Here is a 20,212-nt window from a genome sequence, read left to right as displayed (position 1 = left end):
AGATGAAAAGGAAGAAAAGCAACTGTTTGGACAGGGAGAGAAAGAGAAACCCCACAAAAGGGAGGACTCATTGGATTCAGAGATGATTTAGATATAATGATGTAGAAACAATTATCTTCACAGATTTCTGGCTTGCTTCCATTTCTGTGAGGAAGCCAAACAGTCACAAAAAACAAAGGTTTTTGACGCCACTTGCTTCAGTGGTCTATTCTATAGCTGTTGGATCATCTGTTGGCTATTCCTTGTGCACGTTTCTTCTTTTCCACCTCCAGCTTTTTATGTCGTTTTGATTTGAGGGTGTCCTCGAACTGTCCCTTTAAGACTTGGTTTAAAAATGTGGTTGGTGTCACTTTGGTGTGACTCATGTAAAGCTTATTCTAAAGACCGGCCTTCAGGAGGAACTACTGAGCAGTCAGACCCAGGCTCAGTATGTGAAACCCAGTACAGGTTCCTAGCTTAAATGACCTTGTCTGCACACTTTATCTCTGATTATTTTGTCTTCTTAAACGTGCAACTGTATCCTACTCAAGGGTCATTATGGATAGAGAAAAAAGTGTAAAACCCTCCCTCTGTCAAATGCTTTTTTTTCCTCTGACAATGTGGATTTGCAAAGAAATGAAACATTCATAGATAGATAGATAGATAGATAGATAGATAGATAGATAGATAGATAGATAGATAGGGTGTGTAGTCTTATAAAGAGATAGAAAAGATAGAAAAACAATGAAAAGTCAATAAAGTACAATGTACAGTATGAAGGTCAGGGAACAGCCCACCCCCCCTGCTGACGCCCACCGCTGTCATTGGTCGAGGAATAAAATACGCGAACATTGGCGTCACCTCATTGGCTGTGAAAACCAGGAAGTCGGGCAGCAACCAATCCACGGGATAAAAGTCCTCACCGGCCTGACAGCAACAGAGTGGACCTGTCTTCTTCTCCGGAGCGGGGAGTTTTCAGTTTAGCATCCTCTACATCCGTGATCGAGCCCGTTCATTTGACTAACTTTCATTCATTTAACTCAGGCACGTCATAACCAACCATGGCTGCACACAAACTGGTGCTGATTCGCCACGGAGAGAGCAACTGGAACCAGGAGAACCGGTTCTGCGGCTGGTTCGACGCGGACTTAAGCGAAACCGGAGAAAAGGAGGCGAAGAGAGGCGGACAGGCCCTGAAAGGTGAGGAGAGAGGAGCTCGTCCGCTCTGATATCTATGAAATACCAATGCATGGCTGCGATTGCATAACAGCCTCTGCATCAGAGCGCACACCGCCCCCCTGCGCGGCCAGCCTGTGTGTGGAAGATGTGCAGACGTGCAGATGTGACGCCTGTGTGTGGCTGCAGTGCTATTGCATTCAGTTTTGTTAGATGGATCAAGCCTTTTCTGTCTTTTAACGGCAGAATAGGGAGGAATCACAGTGGAGACGTGTTGAGCCACTAAAAACACATACACTGAGATGACCTCAGTGCAACAGACTGCAGTGAAAAGTGAATTGAATTAAATCAGAACATGTTTGGTCATTGGTTACTTGACTCTGTACAAGGTGTTCTGGCTTCAGCCTCTCAGATGTGCTCTTACTTCTTTGTCATGTGCAACAAGAATTCAGAGAATTCAGAGAGTCAGCTGATGTTTGCAAAACAAGAGCTGTGTCTTTAAAAAAGATGTAGTGCAATAATTATATATTGCGATTTTCAATAATCAGTAATGGTACACTTGATATTCCAGCTGCCTAAATGAGTATTAAATGCTAATATATTATACCAAATAATTATGTTTTTCCAAATGTAGTAATGTGAATTTCTCTCTGATCATTGCTGCCTTTTTTTCTAATCTAATAAAAAGACCTTTAAATCACTGTTTTTAGAATAATCTAACTTGTCTTAATATGTCTAGAAGGCATTGTGTGAAATGCCACTATATAATCAAGGGAGGCAGAAAGAAACAGTCACAGTATCCAAGTGTAACTTCCTTTTCTTTCTTTGAGGTACAGACAAAACACATTCAACTCCTGTGTCTCTTCCTCTTCCAGATGCCGGCTTTGAGTTTGACATTTGCTACACCTCCGTGCTGAAGCGGGCCACCAGGACACTGTGGCACGTCCTGGACAGCATCGACCAGATGTGGGTGCCAGTGCATCGGACCTGGCGGCTCAACGAGCGCCACTACGGAGGCCTGACGGGGCTAAACAAGGCCGAGACGGCCGCCAAGCACGGAGAGGCTCAGGTGAAGATCTGGAGGCGCTCGTTTGACATCCCACCTCCCCCCATGGGCCCTGACCATGACTACTACGCTATCATCAGCAAGGTGAGATATCGTATCTAACAGCACAGACACAACCAGTGAGCTTTGTCAGGGAAAAAAAATTGCTTTGGTACATATTGACTAAGTATTTGCCAACAGGCGTAACAAAGAAGAGGCGTGACTATTACAGATCTTTGCAGTCTGGGCCTGTAATCAGCTGCGTCATCATAAATGAATGAAATCAGCAGAAATGAATGGAGTGTTAGGGGTTAAAAAGCACATTTCAGGTCATGTGTCTCTTGTCTTTTTTTTTGTCCACTGCGCAGTCAGCTTGAATACACACGTTTTAAACGTACAACAGTGCAAATATGATGTGACATTCAAGCCACACACTGCAGATATTGTCCCTCACTCTCCGGGACCATGTGCCCCAATGTTCTTACCTAATAGCACATCCAAGGTGAGTTAATGTATGACTGCCGAGAATGAGGTCTGCTAGGTTCAAGTTCAAAGTTCAGTCGAGGTAGAAACACACTGATCAGAAGTCTGCGTAGACAAAAGTTAAAGCTGCAGTAGGCAATATTAATTTGTTATTGTTTTGGTTGGAACTAAGAAAATTAAAGGAAGGTCGACTTACCATACTGCTTGCTCCTTATTCCCAAATAAGTGTACAATAAGTTCCTATAGAAGAAGGCTCAAGACAGAGAGATCCAGTACTATCTTCACTGCCTTATTTCTGGTGTGTGGATTCTCATAGTAAGATTGTCTTCCCTGCAGGATCGTCGCTATGCAGACCTGACCGAAGACCAGCTTCCTTCTTGCGAGAGCCTCAAGGACACGATCGCACGGGCGCTGCCGTACTGGAATGAGGAGATCGCCCCTCAGATCAAAAAGGGAAAGAGGGTGCTCATCGCCGCTCACGGAAACAGCCTAAGGGGGATCGTCAAGCACCTGGAGGGTGGGTGTCGCTGAAGAGTTTACATGATGGAGTACACATCTTTGATTCAGTCTTGTAGGCAATATTGTTTTTTACCGCTGACTTAGTCGGTTACCTGCCTCTGCAAAATGTCTTTTTTTTTCAGTTTTCATAGCTCAAGTTAAATGTCTTTCACTTGTATTGTCAAGTGTTTTTAGGCAGAGACTGTCTATAATTATAAGATGCTGACTGAGAGTTATTGTAAACCCCAGTGAGCACCTAAATACCTCAATTAATAATTTATGAAAGGATACTTATATGTATGATTTCCAGATGTATTTCTGGAACTTCAATATTGTGACATTATGATAGTTTTACAGAGTTTTTTTTCTCACTTTTTCCTAATGTCAACTTAAACAGTGAAACCCTTAACCCTAACCCTTGGACACAAAGATCCTACGGTGTCAGCAACAACAATCTCGTCCATTGTTAACTTGTTTAGAATGAAAACCAACAACCTGCCAATTCCTGAACATCTGCACATAACTGTTGCGTGTGTGTGTGTGTGTGTGTGCTGCCACCTGTAGGAATGTCAGATGAAGCCATCATGGAACTGAACCTGCCAACCGGCATCCCCATCCTGTACGAGCTCGACAAGAACCTGAAGCCCTTGAAGCCGATGCAGTTCCTGGGAGACGAGGAGACCGTACGCAAAGCCATGGAGGCCGTGGCTGCTCAGGGAAAAGCCAAGAAGTAAAGTGAATGAGAAGTCGTCTCTGTGTATCACAGTGTAGGTTGTCCCTGAATGCTGACCTCAGAATAGCGTTTTTCCTAAATTCTAATTTATTTTGGATTCTAATACATGATGAGTACACAGTAGACTGCTGTCAAAGGCAGCCTCCCTCTACTTTTACAGTATAGAGATAGTAGTGGGTGAACAAGTAGGATACATTTGGACCAGGGGAGCCAAAGCTCTCAAGAGATTGTTTATAATTATTGCTGAAAATATGTATTGCTGGTAAAGGAAAGTAGTATCAAAGATATTTCTTATCTGTGTACTTGATTATTTAAGTATCAGCCCTTGTGATAATTAAAATATTGCCACTTAAAACAGAAAATATTTTTTTTTTCTTTTGTTTTTGAGAAAAGGAGAAGTCCTTAACTTTTGTGTCCTAGGCTGAGATGTTTAACGTCAGGTTAGATGGTAATAAGGCCAATTACTTGATAAACTGTTCAATCCTGTATTGGTCACTCAGCCAGAGTCAGTTATACAAATTCAGGATACAGTAGTTTTTTTGATGATACACACAAATCTAAGGTGCTCTTGTTGTGATCTGTATATGCCTGTGCTTATAATGTAACCCATTACCTGACTGCATTGATGGTAGTAAGAATATCATATCCACATCACATGTGTCTGACCTTACTTACTTCATCATTTCCTGCGTAGGACACCATTGTTATTTATTGGATGATATAATTTATTTTATTTCGCTGACACTAATTGCCATATTCAGATTTTCTATGAGACTCTCTAACATAAAAGGGACCAGTATACAGGATGGACTACTTATTTTCTTTCTCGCTATCAAAGCATTTTACGGATGCATTCCACTGATGAAGGGGTGTTACTATTGCAATCTCTTGAGAGCAGTTAGGACAGCCGAACATTCCTTTTCTTGTACTTCCTCTGTATATGAAGGGTATTTGTGCTGTGTCCTTGAATGTTGTTGCTGTCTGTGTTGTGTCTTAAAATGAGTATTTCTCCCTTTTGTGATTCAGCCCACTTTAAATGGTGCCAGACACTGCGTTGCTACCAGTATTGAATGGCGTGAGTGATAATTCCATTATTTGGGTTATAGTCTCACCGTGCCAGTGTGAGGCATGATTAGTGGAGATACAAGGTCTAAATTTAGCCTTAAGTCTTTGTTATTCTGTATGACTGCCATTGGTCTGTCTTTGCCTCTTCTTGTCATTGTATTTATGTGCCTCTGGCTCCTGCTCCTTCAGCAAATACCTACAGCCGGTCTCACAGCTTGAAAGAAGCAGCAGGACAGTCTGTTAGGAAATGGTTTGCAATATCCCATTATGTCTTACAGTATTCTCATATTTCTTTTGAAAATGTGATTCCCTCTGTCTTAGCCAAACGTACTCTGAAAGCTCTGTTGTAATAAATGTACAACGATGCGAAAAAAGCTTGTGCTTTTCCTGTTTAGCTTGTTGTTTTATTTTTATTTCAGTTTACAGCATGATTATCAGACATAGTGTTGTAAAACTATTAACTTGACTTACTGATCAAATGTAGGCAAGTTTAACTAAGCAGAATCAGTCAGTTTTAGTTTAGGAAATGCAAGTACCGGTGGTCAGGCCAGCTACCAACAGCATAAAGTTATACCGCAATTGTGTAATAATCATATTTTCAAAGAACAGCTTACTACATTGACAATACATTTAGCTTATTTGATCTGAGGAAAAAAAACAAAAAACATTTACAAGTTTTCCAATCAACCTAAAACAGACAGCACATTATAGGGCATTCAGGTCACTGGAAGTGACTAACAGCCACTGACTATATAAAGTCGGCTATATTTTGTAAATACCTGAAGGAGACAACAGACAAGCCATGACAAAAAAAATATTTATTTAAAAAAGCCAAAAGCATATTGTGTGGGGAGCTGTACCTTAGTGAATTTCAGTGGAATATCCCTTTAAACTGATTGTTGGACCCCAAGTTCCATGATGCAATTCGTAACAACACAGTCAGCTCGGGGAGCAGGCGGGAGAACATATTGATGTGATGATTGCAGCACAGTTTAAGTGCTTTGAGTCCGTTATTGTCAATGTCTGCGGTGACAGGCGGCCCGCACAGTCTTCAAAATGAGAAGAGCAACAGAAAACCAAGGAGACACCCGGTACGAAAACCTGGGAACTTTGTTTGGGCTCCATTGCTAACCTGTTAGCACGTTAGCCTGCTAGCTAAACAGAGCACTTCCTGAAACAGCGGCATGCTAATATTCAGTTATAGTTAGCTAGCATATCTACAGTAACGTTAACCAGTCACTGCGCGGAACGGCTGTGTATGCTGGATATATTATTTGAAAATAAATACTGCCTAGCTACATAAGGAGAACATAATACTGCCATGTTGTTCGAAAGATGTAAACACGTCCTTAATATCAGTTTCCTTGCTTGCATGTATTTAACTATGGCTAGCGTTACGTAGCTATTTTTGCCGCTAGAACAAACAGTGCGTATATAAATTGCCGTTAACGTTACTTTGCTAACAATACGACTGATTGTGATTGAGATCATGTGGTTCTAGTGCTGCTTAACAATAACATCATGTCAAAGTATAATAGCCTAAAGTCAGTGTGCGCTGCTGGACCCATGTTGTGACTTCACGTAGCATGATTTGATTGGTAGCCGAGCAGAAACAGACAGGCAGGTGTCTTCCTTGTTTCGGCACTGATGCAAGTATAGGTCAACTCGTGCTAAATGTGTCTTTGGTTCGTTATCGCCTTATTTGAAAACTGCCAAGTTGCGTTATTGTCGTCGTGGTGACCAGACTTTGATGATCCAAAACATGATCAGTCTCTCCTCTCTGGCTTTCTTGCAGAACATTTTCAGACTACTTTTCCCCGAAAAGTAAAGGTGGGTCACTGTGTCAGATCCTGCATGTTTGAGTGTTGATGTCTCGCCAAGTAATTGTGTTTAGCAAAATCTAAACCGCGGTGCATGCACTTAGTATTGTTTCATTGTGCACTTGTGTAAAGCCAATCTGTTGATCAACAAAGCCAGCTGTTTTTACTGGGTGCTTAAAACCTAAAACCTTAACAGTCTTATACAACAACCACATATTATACTTGTGTGATATCTTGTAATGGTCATTATTATAACCATGTCAGTGACATTTGCAATAGTACAAACCTGATGCTCAAGCTTGATGCCAACCATGTTATCGTCACCATTTTGTTGCCACTGTTCACATTCACACTGGCACAAATTCAAAAACATACACTACATGTTTATAAAAAGTCCAGACTCCAGTATAGCTTTGATGGCAGTTACCCTGTTACAAATGAGGATTGTTTTTACAAGTTAAAACTTGTCAGTTGTTTCTGCCACCTTACACAACAGAGCTATATTCCAACATTTGGTAGTTGGTGAAATCCTGTCATCTAAGTGCATATATTTTAAACATATGTGACATTAACTATACTTACAGCAGCTGAAAGGATGGCAGGCCTGCCTGCGTGGCAAAATAAATAAGAACAATAACGTCTAAACAAATGATTTCTCACATGGAAACAAATAAATGAAACAAAAACTTGTCAAAGTTTATCTATCTGGGTGTGTGCCCACTGTGAAGTCTAAACATGACAAAGACTGAACGCAGCTGTATTTAAGACAGAATCTTCTGCCCACCTCCTGGAGCAAATCCAAAGCAAATAAAATTATATTTGAGTTTCTTAGTAAAACAACTGTTTGTATGAACACAATTAATATGTATAGATACTCTAGGCAACACAGGCCCTGGCTGCCTGACAAATGACATCATGTCAACCTAGTTCAAACTTGAGTCTTCAGTGCCACCAGATATGTTAGGAGACTCAAGGCTATAATGTATCTTCTGTGTTTCAGTGAAGGACCAGGCACTCCAGCAGCGCTCCTCTTTCCAGGAGACTCCAATGAAGCCTTCTCAGGTCCCTAACCAGCTTCCTCACCCACCACCCAGGAGAATGTTGCCACTTCAGAGCCCCGAGTTGTGGCGCAAGGACAGACTGGGTCCACCACGGTACCCTCATCATTTGGGACTGTACAGCCCAGGTAACATTGGCTCTGCTGCGAATAGGCCCAATCTCATGCCACGGGACAGACTGGGACCTCCGCATCAATCCGCCCAACCCCCGGGGTCTTTACGCTCCCGGGTTATTCCAATCAGCCCAATTAACCATGGAACTACAGCTTACAGACCACAGCCTTCATCTCCTGGTATCTTTCATTCTGCAAACCATCAATTCATGAAGGATTTAAGTGATCAGTCCCCATCTTCCCACATCAGGAGAGATCAAGTGACTGAATCTAAGGTCCCCTCCTCTTACTCAGGATGTACAAATATAACAGGACAAAGACAAGAAGCAAACAAGGTATTGTTTTTTCTTTGATTAATGATTATTAAAAAGTATCTTGTTGATGGCATGTTCTATAGCAGTCATGCAATCCTGAACCTTTGTTTGGTAATGCTTACTCTGCCAGGCCAATTCCAGTGATGTGAGGAGTTCCATACCTACTGTCCAGCTCCACAGGCCCCCTGTGACCCCGTTACTCAACAGTGGAGCAGCTCAAGATGTTTACCCGCTGCCCTACTCAAATTCAGAGCTTTGGAGTCCTAGCAACAGCCAGTGGCCTAGTACCCAGCCTTCCCACAGGACTAGTGGTTCCAGTGTACCCATCATGCACAGCCCTGTAGCCCCTTGCAAGGTAAAGACAAAGGAGCTTGATCATAATTAGATGTTATTTGGTGAAATGTTAGATTGTTATTCTTTCTAGTTTATTAGTTGTGAGGGTTCTATTCAACCCATCCTATGTCAGCCAACACACAAGCTGTGGTAGCAGTTCCTTGAACAAGTTACAAGTTAACACACATTGTGCAATGCTGCTGCAGAGAAGGACCTTTTTCATGGCAAGACAGATGTATTTGTATGGCACAATTCAGACACAGGGAAACTGAAAGTGCTTTACAGGGCCTAAAAAATAAATTTCAAATACCTTAAATACAAGTAGTAGACATCGGAAAACAAAACATCAGAACAAGTTAAAAAATAGAAAAATAAGCTTTAAAAACATGAGACAAGACTAAAAAATGAGTCTAACTAAAAAAAGGTCAAAGCCTTAAAGTTGCTTTAATGAAACTCTGTGGCAAACAGAAAAGTCTTCAGCCTTGATTTAAAAGAGGTGAGAGTTGGCAGGGACCTGCAGTGTTCTGAGAGTCTGTTCCAGATTTGTTGCGCATAATAACTGAATACTGCTTCTCCATGTTTAGTTTTGACTCTGGGGACTGAAAGCAGACCTGTACCTGACGACCTCAGAGGTCTGGATGGTTCATGACATAGCAGCAGATCAGAAATGTTTTTAAGCCATCAGTGCTTTATAAACCATCCACAGGATTTGGAAATCTATTCTTTGACTGACAGTAAGTCAGTGTAATGATCTAAGAACTGGAGTGATGTGATCTATTTTTTTGGTCCTTGTTAGGACTAACAAGTTAGCAGCAGCGTTCTGAATCAGCTGCAGCTGTCTGATGGATTTTTTTTATAGCATACTCTAAAGAAAACAAGATAAATGCATGGACACATTTTTCCATTTCCTGCTGAGACATAAGTCATTTAATCCCTGATTTATTATTAAGGTGATAGTAGGCTGACTTTGTAATTGTCTTAGTGTGGCTGCGCACTGAGTCCATGATTACACCAAGATTTCTGGATCGGTTTGTAGTTTCCAACATCACAGAATGAAGCTGAGCAGAAACTGTGATTTGTTCTTCCTTGGCTCCAACAATAATTATTTCAGTCTTATCTTTGCTAACTGGAGAAAACTCTGGCACATCCAATCATTGATTTATTCAGTGCATCTACTGAGCATCTGTAAGGGATTATAGTCCTCTGGTGATATGGTTGTGTTAATTTGTGTGTCATCTGCATAACCATGGGAACATAGTTTTTTTTCAATTATCTGAGCTAGAGGGAGCATGTAAATGTTGAAATGCAGAGGCCCCAGAATGGAGCCCTTGAGTAGCCCACTAGGACACAACACATTTCTTAAGTCCCTCGGTCTTCAGGTTTGTCAGCATGGATGTTAAAGTCACCAACAAAAAACACACAATCGAAAGTCAGTGCAAATAAGAGATAGTAGTTCAACAAAGTCATCAAAAAGTATGCACTGTATTTAGGTGACCTGTAACTATTTAGAAATATAATCCAAGAAGATGAGTTAAACTGAAGAGCCACATATTCAAAAGAAGTTAAACAATTCTCATTCTCAACATCTACTTTAAACATAAAGTTAAGATTGTGTTAGATGATAAAATCATTTATTAAAAAAATAACATATTTTCCTGCCAGAGACCTGATGTTTAATAAGCTAAACTTAGTGAGTCAAAACTATTTATGCAAGCTTACCCACGTAAGCTCCATGTTTGGTAATGTCGGATGCATTGTGATGTTGTTCTGGTGGTTGAAAATTCACCAAACGATGTCACTTTTTCTCCTTTTTTTCTTCAGGACCAACACCATCAACAGACACCTTCAAGTGAAGATTTAATTCCAGGTAATGTTGTCTAAGTTAATGATTGCATTACTAAATGTATACCCAGATTTATAAAAGCATTTGTTTTGCTTTGGTAGTTATAAGAAAAATGGAAATGAAAGTATAGTATTATAAGTCCTGTAGATCATTACACATTGCCTTCTTCAAAGAAAATGTTTTTTCCTCCTGTCATTACTCTTTTTTGTACTTTTTTTTCCATTGAACACTATTTTCCACTGAACACTATGTAAATAATTGTGAAATATTTGTAAGAGATGATATATTTTTCTGTCTCCAGGAGTAGACTTATATCACTTACCTCAGAAGAGGCGCAGGGAATTGGAGGACTGTGACGACAGTGCCAAGAAAATCTGTCTTGAGGGTGCAAACTCTGACAAAGCACATACACCAAAACCCACCGTTGACAACACACTCAGCACCTCACTTGTTTCTCAGCCATCATCGAGGCATTCTTCAGTCTCAGAACTGTCACACAAAACCACAGAACCAGCATGTGGTCAATCAGCCTATGTTGAACTGTCATCCACAATTAAACCCACCCAGTCATCTTGTGCATCACTGTCACCCAACCCTTGTATAAAGAAACGACCATCAATGGGGGCAAAGCAAGCCTATATAAATTCCTCTCATAATCTTACTGTTAAGTTGATGGAGGTAAGATCATCTTCAAAGTCAGATGGAGAATGTTTGAAGAAGAAAAGCGAGGTAAATGATAAAAGGGAGAAATCAAGCTCTTTATCCCCAGAGGTTCCCCAGAAGGACACTGGACATAGTCACCGTAGTACATCAGCCTTACCTGTCAAGACCCCAAGCAGAGGTAATCAAGCGGAGGAGAGTAGAAAGTCGGACAGTACTACTCCCAAACCAGCCTCAAAACCAAATTCACTTTCTCTGAGTTGTCGTACAGCAGAACGGAACAAAACATCCCGTCCACGAAGGCCTGTCCCGAGCCCTGATGATATTAGTGAGCTTTTCACCCCTGATCCCTTGAAGTATGTGGTCAGCCCTGCCCATAAGACTGCAAAGCCCAAGACAGATGGGGGACCAATCAAATCCTCCACTTCACGGAAAAGCTGTTCATCCAGAACTGTGTCCAGCTCCAGTACCACAGTCACTGGATCCTCGTGTCACAAAACACAAGACGTCACAGCAAACTGTTCTCCTCATGAAGTGGATACCAAAGTCTCGACCTTGTCATCACCAGGTCGGCCAGAGGTCTTCTTGCCAACTGTAGCTTTGGAGCGTGTAAAACTTGAAAACCTAAAATCCTTTTCCCCGAGAGACAGTGAACCTAAAAACAGTCCCTCCTCTTCTTCTTCGGTCAAGCCGCATAAGGATGAGAGTGTCCAATTTAATACGAAAGGCACATCTCTCCTCCCAAACAGCCTGAGACCATGTGCTTTAGAGACTGACAGTGCTACCTCTAAACAGACTTCTTCATCTCACTGTACTCCACTGCTAGAAGGGGAGGCAAATCATAAAGAGGTGATTGAAGAGGATCCTATAGATGTGGAACTGGACCTCGACCTGAGCTTTGCGTTAGATATGGATCTAACCCAGAGCTCCCATAGCAGTGAGGAGGAGCATTTGCTGTCCTTGCAGGAAATGATGGAGCGCGCTTACAAGCCCCCAGAAACACCGGAGAAGGCTGCCTTCTCAGAGCCCAGTACACCTGGACACCTCAGCAGCAAATCAAAGACTGTAAGCTTCATATAACTTGTCCTTTTTGAACATATGGTTATAAATGTTTGTTAATCAGACTTGCTCAGCTAAAATACCAGTAAAACACAACTGTTTGGATCTTAAGTATAAGGGTTTGTGATTCCCACAGCAGCTGTTGCCATCCACCACAAAGACGGGTACCTACAAGAACAACCTTGATCAGATGCTGAAGGAAATAAATACCAACAAAAGGTATATTCTTCAGAAAACTTCACTCATTTTTCAATTGAGCTCCTGTAGCTGCTTAGTTGAGGAGTTAACTTTCTCCACATTGTTGCTCCCATCAGAGCCAAAGAGATTGAGACACAACTTCTAACTGCATGTAAAGAGGACCTGTTGAGAATAGCTGAATATGAGGAGGCTGAGGAGAACCGTGAGGAGGGCATCTCCACTGAGCACCAGTAAGGCATCCAGAAGCACATTGTACCTAGTCACTGGATCAGTCTTTGCACAGTAGTTACCTGTAATGTGTATTTTTTGTTACGATTTGTTTTTTAGGGAATTCCTGCAGCGCTACTCGTTGATGTCCAGTGCAATCAGGGAAGTCCCTCCAGGAGAAGTGGTGTTCAACCTGGAGAAATTTGGCCGAATCTTCAACCACGATACACTGAAGCTCAGACAGTGCATGGTGAATCCCCAGGGGACAACACAGAAAATGCTTCTTTGGTGAGTTGTGTTTGCGTCAATTTTAGATCATTTTGGTCCATTTCAGGTATAGCTGCCAAAATGAGTTGATCTTGTTTGTTTCCTTTTTTGTTGTTTTTTTTTTTAATATATATTAAGTGAAGAGGCTCCGGGTTTTGGACTGTTGGTTGTACAAAATAGGCAATTTGAAGATGTCATTGACAAAAATATAAATCAGTTACTAGTGATCAATGTTTGCAGGTTGATCGACAGTAAAATTGTTAGTTGCATGCATGAGCCTCCACTTGAAACCTCCCTCAAGACAACCCACATTTTAGCCTCACTACTGGAAAAGTATATCATCAGTATATCGTTCGTTCCTTTCAACAATTTATAAAGTGGCATGTATTGAACATCTCAGCATATATATTGAGCATTAGCAAAGCCTTTGCTGTTAGTTCAGCTAAGCAATTACTGTGATCTGATCTTTCTCTCTCCATGTATGTTTATATGCCTTCCATCAGGTCCAGCCCTTCTCTGCTGAGGTTCCATGTAAATATTGGATTGTTTCAGGAAGCTTATGACTCTCGCTCACCATGTCCAGTTGAGGTTACCCGCTTCCTATTCAAGGTACTCCCCACTCACAGCATGTCTGCATTGTTTTTGTCTAAATTTCTGAGCTTCAGCTCTAATTTATTGTTGTTCTTGCCAGATGATGTCAGTCCATAATGAGAGGATGGTGTCCTCTCAGATACAACAGGCCCTCTGTGACATCGCCTGCACTGCTGCTTATCAGATAGGTCAGTGCCTCGACCCCACCCCAGAGCTTTTAGTGTTTCCTTACTATTGTTAAGACATGTTGACATGTTTTTTTCTTCCTCAGTGAAAAATGGAAGCAAGCTGTTTAAAGTGTGGGTGCCCAGTTTGGCCGATGTGGCGCTGGTCCTGATGAATATGGGAGTTGCATTTGTTACTCTCTTCCCTTTTGAGAATCTGCAGCCTCCATTCACAGAGGGAGATTTGCTGTAAGTCTTTTTCTTATTTCCCCTTGCCTAGGTTAGGTCATAGTGCACAGGTGCTTAAGCGAGTAATAAAACATGAAATCAAAAATCAATATGTGAAGTAAACAGTGCAAGGTTACAATAATATGTGAGGTTAAATGCAAAGACACATTTCATCACTACAGTAAGTAACTTTCGTATTCAGTGAACTGCTCATTAATTTCCTTAAAGCTAAAGCTGTCTGCAGGTTGCTTAGCTTATGTTAATTCCATGCGATTGACTTCCTGTGTGTTTGTGCAGAGCGGACATCTACATCAAAAGTGAGAGTCCCTCCAGTAGCAGCCAGCAGAGCACTTTCCCTGAACACAACTGCAACAACATCTTGAAGGTGAGGCTCAACAGGAAACAGATGTCTGATAGGAACACTGTGTCTTTCAGAAAGAGTTTGGCAGGGAAAGCACAACTTCATCATGTAGATCACTCACTGTTTTTTATGTGCTCATCTGCAGTACCTGTCTTACTGTATGGACCTCTGTCCACGGGCGTACAGCGACGATGAGCTGCTGTTGCTACTAACCGTGGTGGGAAGGGTGGGCCTGGACACACGGCTCATACTTCAGTCTAGTGTGGAGCTGTACCCTCTACAGTCCAAACTTGTCAGAAACATCAGGGACTGGGAAAACATGGTCAGTTCATATGTGCTTCTGGTTATGTGATTTTTAACAGTTGCATCATAAATTACTGTTAGGGCAAAAGTTAGTAGTTAGTATTTCACCCAGGGTTCACATGGTCAAGAGCAACCTTGAATAGTCATGGAGTTTGAAAATAGTTTTACAGTTTTGGAAAAACATGAAATGCCAAAAGGTTTTACTTGACAGAAGTGGATTTTGGGATAAAATATCTGTCTAGGACAGCACTGTGGAAGGATTGATCTGATTTATTATAAACCACACATCGAAGCCAAACAGTTTGACAAGCAATGAGTCTTCAGCTAATAGCTCAGTATCTGTCTGCAATAGATGAATACTGAGCTGTTTCATGAATTTTTTCCTGCTTTTTGGAAAAGTAATGATTATGAATTATCCCAAGCATCTTTTTCATAGTTTATTCATATTGGACAACATATAAGACCAATACCGGTATATCTATGATTGGCCGATATTGGCTAATATATTGGTCAACCAATATAGATATAGTACTATGTGCTCCGGTAACTCAAGCATACTTCACATACTATTACACTGTAGTAATATAATTGATCATGCTGTGTTTGCAAAGCAGCTTTCTGTAATATTTATTCAGAAGCTTGGAATAGATCATTTGTAGGGGTTTTTGTTGCATTTTACTCGTTTATATCATTTTTCTAAAATATCTCCAGCTGCCCAGAATCTGTCTGGCCCTTACTGATCTGACAGATGACCACCACAACATGTGCCTGCTAGTTCAACTGCTGCCCTACAACACACGGGGAAAGTAAGTCCTGTAATCTGTTTCCCTGTCCCTGAACTGCTTGTCTCTATTTTTCCCACCACAATGTTTGTCTTTGTTGATTGATGCACTTCTGTTTCTAAAGGCAACTACGTCGACATCTAAGCCTGTCCATGATCTCAAAACTGTTAGATGGAAATTGTACCTACAGACCTACAGAACCAGAGATTAAGGTATTGTGTTTCAGTGTGTAACCTAAACAGTTTCCTTTAGATTATCACAATGAGCCACAACGTAATGAACATCTTCAGTAATCTAAATTTCTTCCCCTCATTGTCTTGCGCCTTGCTCAGCTCTCTGAACTGAGACCGTATCTGCTCCGTATGCAACCCTCAGCCCTTCTCCGAGGCATGCTGAGCTCCTCTGGCAGGGGTCACAAAGATGAAGAAGACATGGTCACCCTAGACCAACAGGTGAGCATGTAGTTAATGTTGAACCTAAAACAGTGTTTAGAGTTATGATGTGTTTATGTCTTGTTTCTTATTCTGTGCAAGTGACCGAATCTTATTTACAGAAATGTAACAGAATGTCTATCATGTGTCTCAGGCCTACTACCTCTGCTATAGTCTTCTGACTTTGGCAAATGAAGCTTCCAATTTTCAGTTCTTCCCTGCTCATCAAAAGGTATGACTTCCAGTTGTTTCCCTTTTTTATGGCCTCAAGTGTTCAGCAGCTGGTTATTAATAAGAAAATGTATCGAATAATAAAAAAAAGTCTATGTCTAAAAGTCTTTAACCCTTTTGCCTGTTTGAAGTGTGTTAATTTTGCCTTGCCTTTTCCTTTCGGTTCTTAGGAGCAACTGCTGTCTCTTTGCTCTGAGCTGGAAACGCATGTTAAGTGTGACATCAGAGAGAGCGAGAAATGTTTGTACCGGAGCAAGGTGAGTATGCTTCCAAAAAGATATGCTGGTTTTTGCTTGAATTCCTGTGTATTTTTATGTACATTTAGATACAGTAAAAACACTTTCGATTTAAAAAGGTCTTTTAAGATGTGGTGGAACCTACATCAGTGACAATAACAATCTGAAGTCAATTTTACCAGCCTTTATTTACCAAATAAAAGTGACCAAACCAGGCCACAATATGAACAGATCCAATAATACTCTTATAAAACATCACAAGAGCACCGACCACCTTAAAATAAGACATCTTTCAAACATCACTGTTTGACTTAAAGCACAACTTGTTGCTGACTGTCGAAGTACTTAGTATCACTGTCTGTATCCCAGATGGTCATGTAAATACTCCTGGACTGTGGTATTTTCAGTTCTGATCATGTCCTTGTCTTTTGGTACATTTATACTGAGATAGAACTAATTTCACTAAAGCCAACAGTCATCAACAATTTGTCTTTTTTCTCCCATTATCAGCAGAAAATATCAAGATATATCTGGGGTTGTTGCTCCTGTGTTCATGATCAAAATAGTTGGAGACAGAGTACAACCCTGTGCAGAGTCTGTAGAGGTATACTTTTGCTATCAACCCTGACACACTTGGTCCTATTTATCAAAAAATACACTATTTTGACCAGTGGAATTTAAATTTAGATTGGAATTAAAAAGAAGGTTCTCAACAAGAAGCTACAGCTGCGGGATTGAGGAAAAGTCAGTGAATAAGATCTTAGCAAAGCCATCAGGGGCCTCCAAATCCCTAAATAATAAGTCTCGACTGAAGGCTGTGAGTCATTCAGTTGCACACGGCCCTATGCAGGGAGACCACATTGCACTTGTGTAGACGTGGCATCATGTAAATGAAGCCAAAGCACCTTTTGTAAAGGAGTAGTTTATCTAGTCATAATATTAGGGGAATTTTCTCCGTAGACAGAGAGGGTCTTAACGTTACAGATAGCTTTTTATGTAAGGTATGTCAACAAAGTTGTTTACATACTTTTACATTAAATGTACATTATTGTCAAATGTAGGGTTAACACAAGTTCACAAGTTATATTAAAGTTTCGTTCCTGTGTCTATCTATCCAACAAATGTAGCACTCATTAATGAGAAAAAACATTCTTTTTAAGCAGATTGATGTAGTCAGCTACCTAAGAATAATTTCACACAAAACATGCCTTAGTAATAAATTGAATTAGGGCAGCAACTGAAGATTTTTTTTCATCATAGATTTATTTGCTATAATTTTCTTATGATTTAATCACTTAGTCTATGAAATGTCTGAAAATAGGGATGAATGGCAGTCACATTTACAAGAGCCCAAGGAGAAGATTGAAGATGAATGTTTTGTTTGATAAACAGTCCAAAATCCAAAACATTCAATTTACTATCATGCTTGTGGATCTGGAATTAGTTTTGTTGTTTCCTTAAATAATGACTTTAGCAATTTATCGTTATAGGACCTGTCACAGATATATATTTACTGTTGATCGATTAACTGCCAAATTGTTTCAGGTTACTGATGTACATGATTCATCTTCAAAATCACTGTCACCTCCCCTTAAATGTCATTGCTGGCTTGAATTCAAAATACAGTTCTGCAAGCCTGTCATTTAATGTCCACCTTCCACCTCGCCCTACAGGTGAAGGACCTGGTGGCCAGGATCTACACCAAGTGGCAGATGCTCCTTCAGAGGACCCGGCCTCTCCATGTACAGTAGTCACACACTCTTATTTGAATTATTATTTTTTTTTTTTTCTCTCTCCACTCCTTGAAGATAAAAGCAGTTATCATTTAAGTTGGCTCAGCTCAAGCGTCCTCCAATTAAAATCAAAAGATTTTATAATTCAGATTTACACTTCTCCTCCTGCAGGGTAAACTGTACGATTATTGGCAGCCTTTGCCGGTGGACACATTGACAAGAAGCCAAGAAGAGCAGGAGATGGACAGCTGTGAGGATGGAGAGGGGCCTGTGATGGAGGAGGGTGATGATGATGATGATGATGACGATGATGACGATGATGAAGAAGAAACCAGTGGAACTGAAGAGAACAATGTTCTTATGATTGCTGACGACGAGAAGGAAGAGGGAGAAGATGCAGTGGATGACAAAAAGGAGACCGGTGACGAACCAAAGCCTGAAGACGTGGAGGGAGACAATAGGATGGAATGCTCAAATGAAACAGAGAAAGCGACAGATTCAGTACATGGGGAGGTGGATGAAGAAATGCAAGAGATGGAGCCTCAAGTACACACAGAGTCTGAAGTGATGGATGGGCAAATTGAGGCTGGAAACATGGAGCATACTGAGGTATAGACTAAAAATCTTGTTGAGAGAAGAGAAACTTCCATACAGGACCAGGAGGCAGCATGTTATTTAGTGTCATAGATACAGTTTTCTTGGCTTTCAGGCCTTTAACAGCCATTGCCTTAATATTTAGCTCAATATGCACTTTTTCCATATCCATAAGTCCCAGGTTTCCTTTTTAATTTAAATATTGATTGTATACTTGTAAATAAAACCATTTTAGAAGAGAGCAACATTTGTGGAAGGCTGAACCTCGTCTCCTTTTTGGTTAGTGCCGCACAAGAAACAAAAGAACAATTCATTGTATGTCTCTTCTGAAATACCTTGACATCAAACTCTTACTTCAGTAGTGTGCAATGTGTAAAAATGTGGGTACATATTCAGTTCATACTACAGTCAAGTGCCTACGAAAACCTGTGTTTATTTTAAGAGACTTTTTTTTCTGCTGTCGTTTGTTAAAATGTAATTATTAATTATTGTCAAAAAAGTATATAATTTATTGGTGTCAACATTTTCTCCAGCCAGTCTAACTGAAAAGTTGACTGTATGTACCATATGTATGATATGCTGCAGATTGACCTCAAGTGGAAACACGGCCGTATATTTTTTTCTCGGAAGTTATAATAATTGATTCATGTTCTGTTTGATCTCCACTGCTGCATCCATTTTTCCGTCTTGGCAGGGTTTGGGGGATTTGTTGTTTGCTGATTTATTGTAAGAAAATCGCTGCTGTGTTGAATGTGTGCATTCTGTTAGATTTCCCTTTTGGGAAAATATTTTTTTACAATAAAATAATTTTTACAGCTTTTGCTACCTACAGAAAATAAACTTTATTTACATGTTAACAAAATTGCTTGTTTCCTTCATTAAACATCTCAAGCAAGATGCATTCTAATCCCACCATTATTATCTCCGCTGGTTGTGTTTTCACCCTTTTCCATTTGTTTGATGGGTTTGTTTGGTTGGTTTTCAGCAGGATTACACAAAAAACAACTTAACAGATTTCCACTAAACTTGGATGGAGGATGGGTTTTAACCCAGAATGGACCCCACCAATTCTTGTTACTGATCGGATAAACAGAATGATCCAGAAATGGTTTTATCACTTTCTTTATCATTGTGTGATGCTTGATTTTCCCACAATTACTTGAATTTCTCAGGGGTGAAGTGATGAGGTTGATGAAAAAAAAAAAAATCATCCCTATTTGGGTTCAGAGTACAATTTGATGCTCTGTACTTTGAAATGTATAGCAATATTGTATAATCTTACTATTAAGCAAAAATAACAGATGATTGATTATGATAGCATCAGCAACTTGGTAGATCCCTAAAGTTAAATACTTTTGCCCCAGCATTGGTTTGATTTTGCGGTGACTTGGGTAAAACACAGAGAAACATATTTGACAGTTGTTGCAGTGCCATGACATTTTGACTTGCTATTGAACTGGATTTTGCAAAGGACTTGCAGCATATGAGCGAGATTCTGAGTTCTCAGCCATTTGATTTTGCACCACGAAGCTTAATGAGATCTGTTTTTGTTTTTTGTTTTTAACACAAACTTTAATTAGGAAAAACAATCACTATCAAAATTTCAAGTACCCTTTTTTAATATTATGGACAATCCATATATCATTTGCATCAAAAACAGGACTTTAGTACTCATATGACTATATGGTTTGAGTTGATTTCAAAGCC

The 20,212-nt window shown here is 40.4% G+C and overlaps 2 protein-coding genes across 5 annotated transcripts; both read left to right on the top strand.

The window, feature by feature from the left end:
* Positions 1 to 884: 884 nt before the first annotated feature.
* Positions 885 to 5,353, top strand: LOC119033753 (phosphoglycerate mutase 1). The gene is made up of 4 exons (XM_037124239.1): positions 885 to 1,179; positions 2,031 to 2,305; positions 3,020 to 3,200; positions 3,746 to 5,353. Exons 1-4 carry the CDS (start codon positions 1,041 to 1,043, stop codon positions 3,913 to 3,915), a joined length of 765 nt encoding a protein of 254 aa, XP_036980134.1. The 5' UTR covers positions 885 to 1,040; the 3' UTR covers positions 3,916 to 5,353.
* A 545-nt stretch (positions 5,354 to 5,898) lies between these two features.
* Positions 5,899 to 19,362, top strand: slf2 (SMC5-SMC6 complex localization factor 2). Of its 4 annotated transcripts, none has more exons than XM_037124234.1 (21): positions 5,899 to 6,070; positions 6,775 to 6,809; positions 7,800 to 8,305; positions 8,415 to 8,639; positions 10,439 to 10,484; positions 10,762 to 12,185; positions 12,319 to 12,398; positions 12,494 to 12,607; positions 12,705 to 12,872; positions 13,355 to 13,460; positions 13,543 to 13,630; positions 13,714 to 13,855; positions 14,132 to 14,219; positions 14,341 to 14,517; positions 15,210 to 15,304; positions 15,405 to 15,492; positions 15,613 to 15,732; positions 15,866 to 15,943; positions 16,113 to 16,199; positions 17,852 to 17,920; positions 18,083 to 19,362. In XM_037124234.1, exons 1-21 carry the CDS (start codon positions 6,036 to 6,038, stop codon positions 18,524 to 18,526), a joined length of 4,215 nt encoding a protein of 1,404 aa, XP_036980129.1. In that variant the 5' UTR covers positions 5,899 to 6,035; the 3' UTR covers positions 18,527 to 19,362. The 4 variants fall into 4 exon arrangements, with proteins under 4 accessions (XP_036980129.1, XP_036980128.1, XP_036980131.1 ...); XM_037124233.1 differs by having other exon boundaries at positions 12,316 to 12,398; XM_037124235.1 differs by lacking the exon at positions 5,899 to 6,070 and adding an exon at positions 6,447 to 6,599 and having other exon boundaries at positions 12,316 to 12,398.
* The last annotated feature ends 850 nt before the right edge of the window (positions 19,363 to 20,212 follow it).

This window comes from Acanthopagrus latus, chromosome 15 (assembly GCF_904848185.1).
Source record: "Acanthopagrus latus isolate v.2019 chromosome 15, fAcaLat1.1, whole genome shotgun sequence".
In the NCBI taxonomy this organism is placed as follows: Eukaryota; Metazoa; Chordata; class Actinopteri; order Spariformes; family Sparidae; genus Acanthopagrus; species Acanthopagrus latus.
Note: the sequence above shows the minus strand (reverse complement) of the source record. Positions and strands in the feature narration are given on the sequence as shown.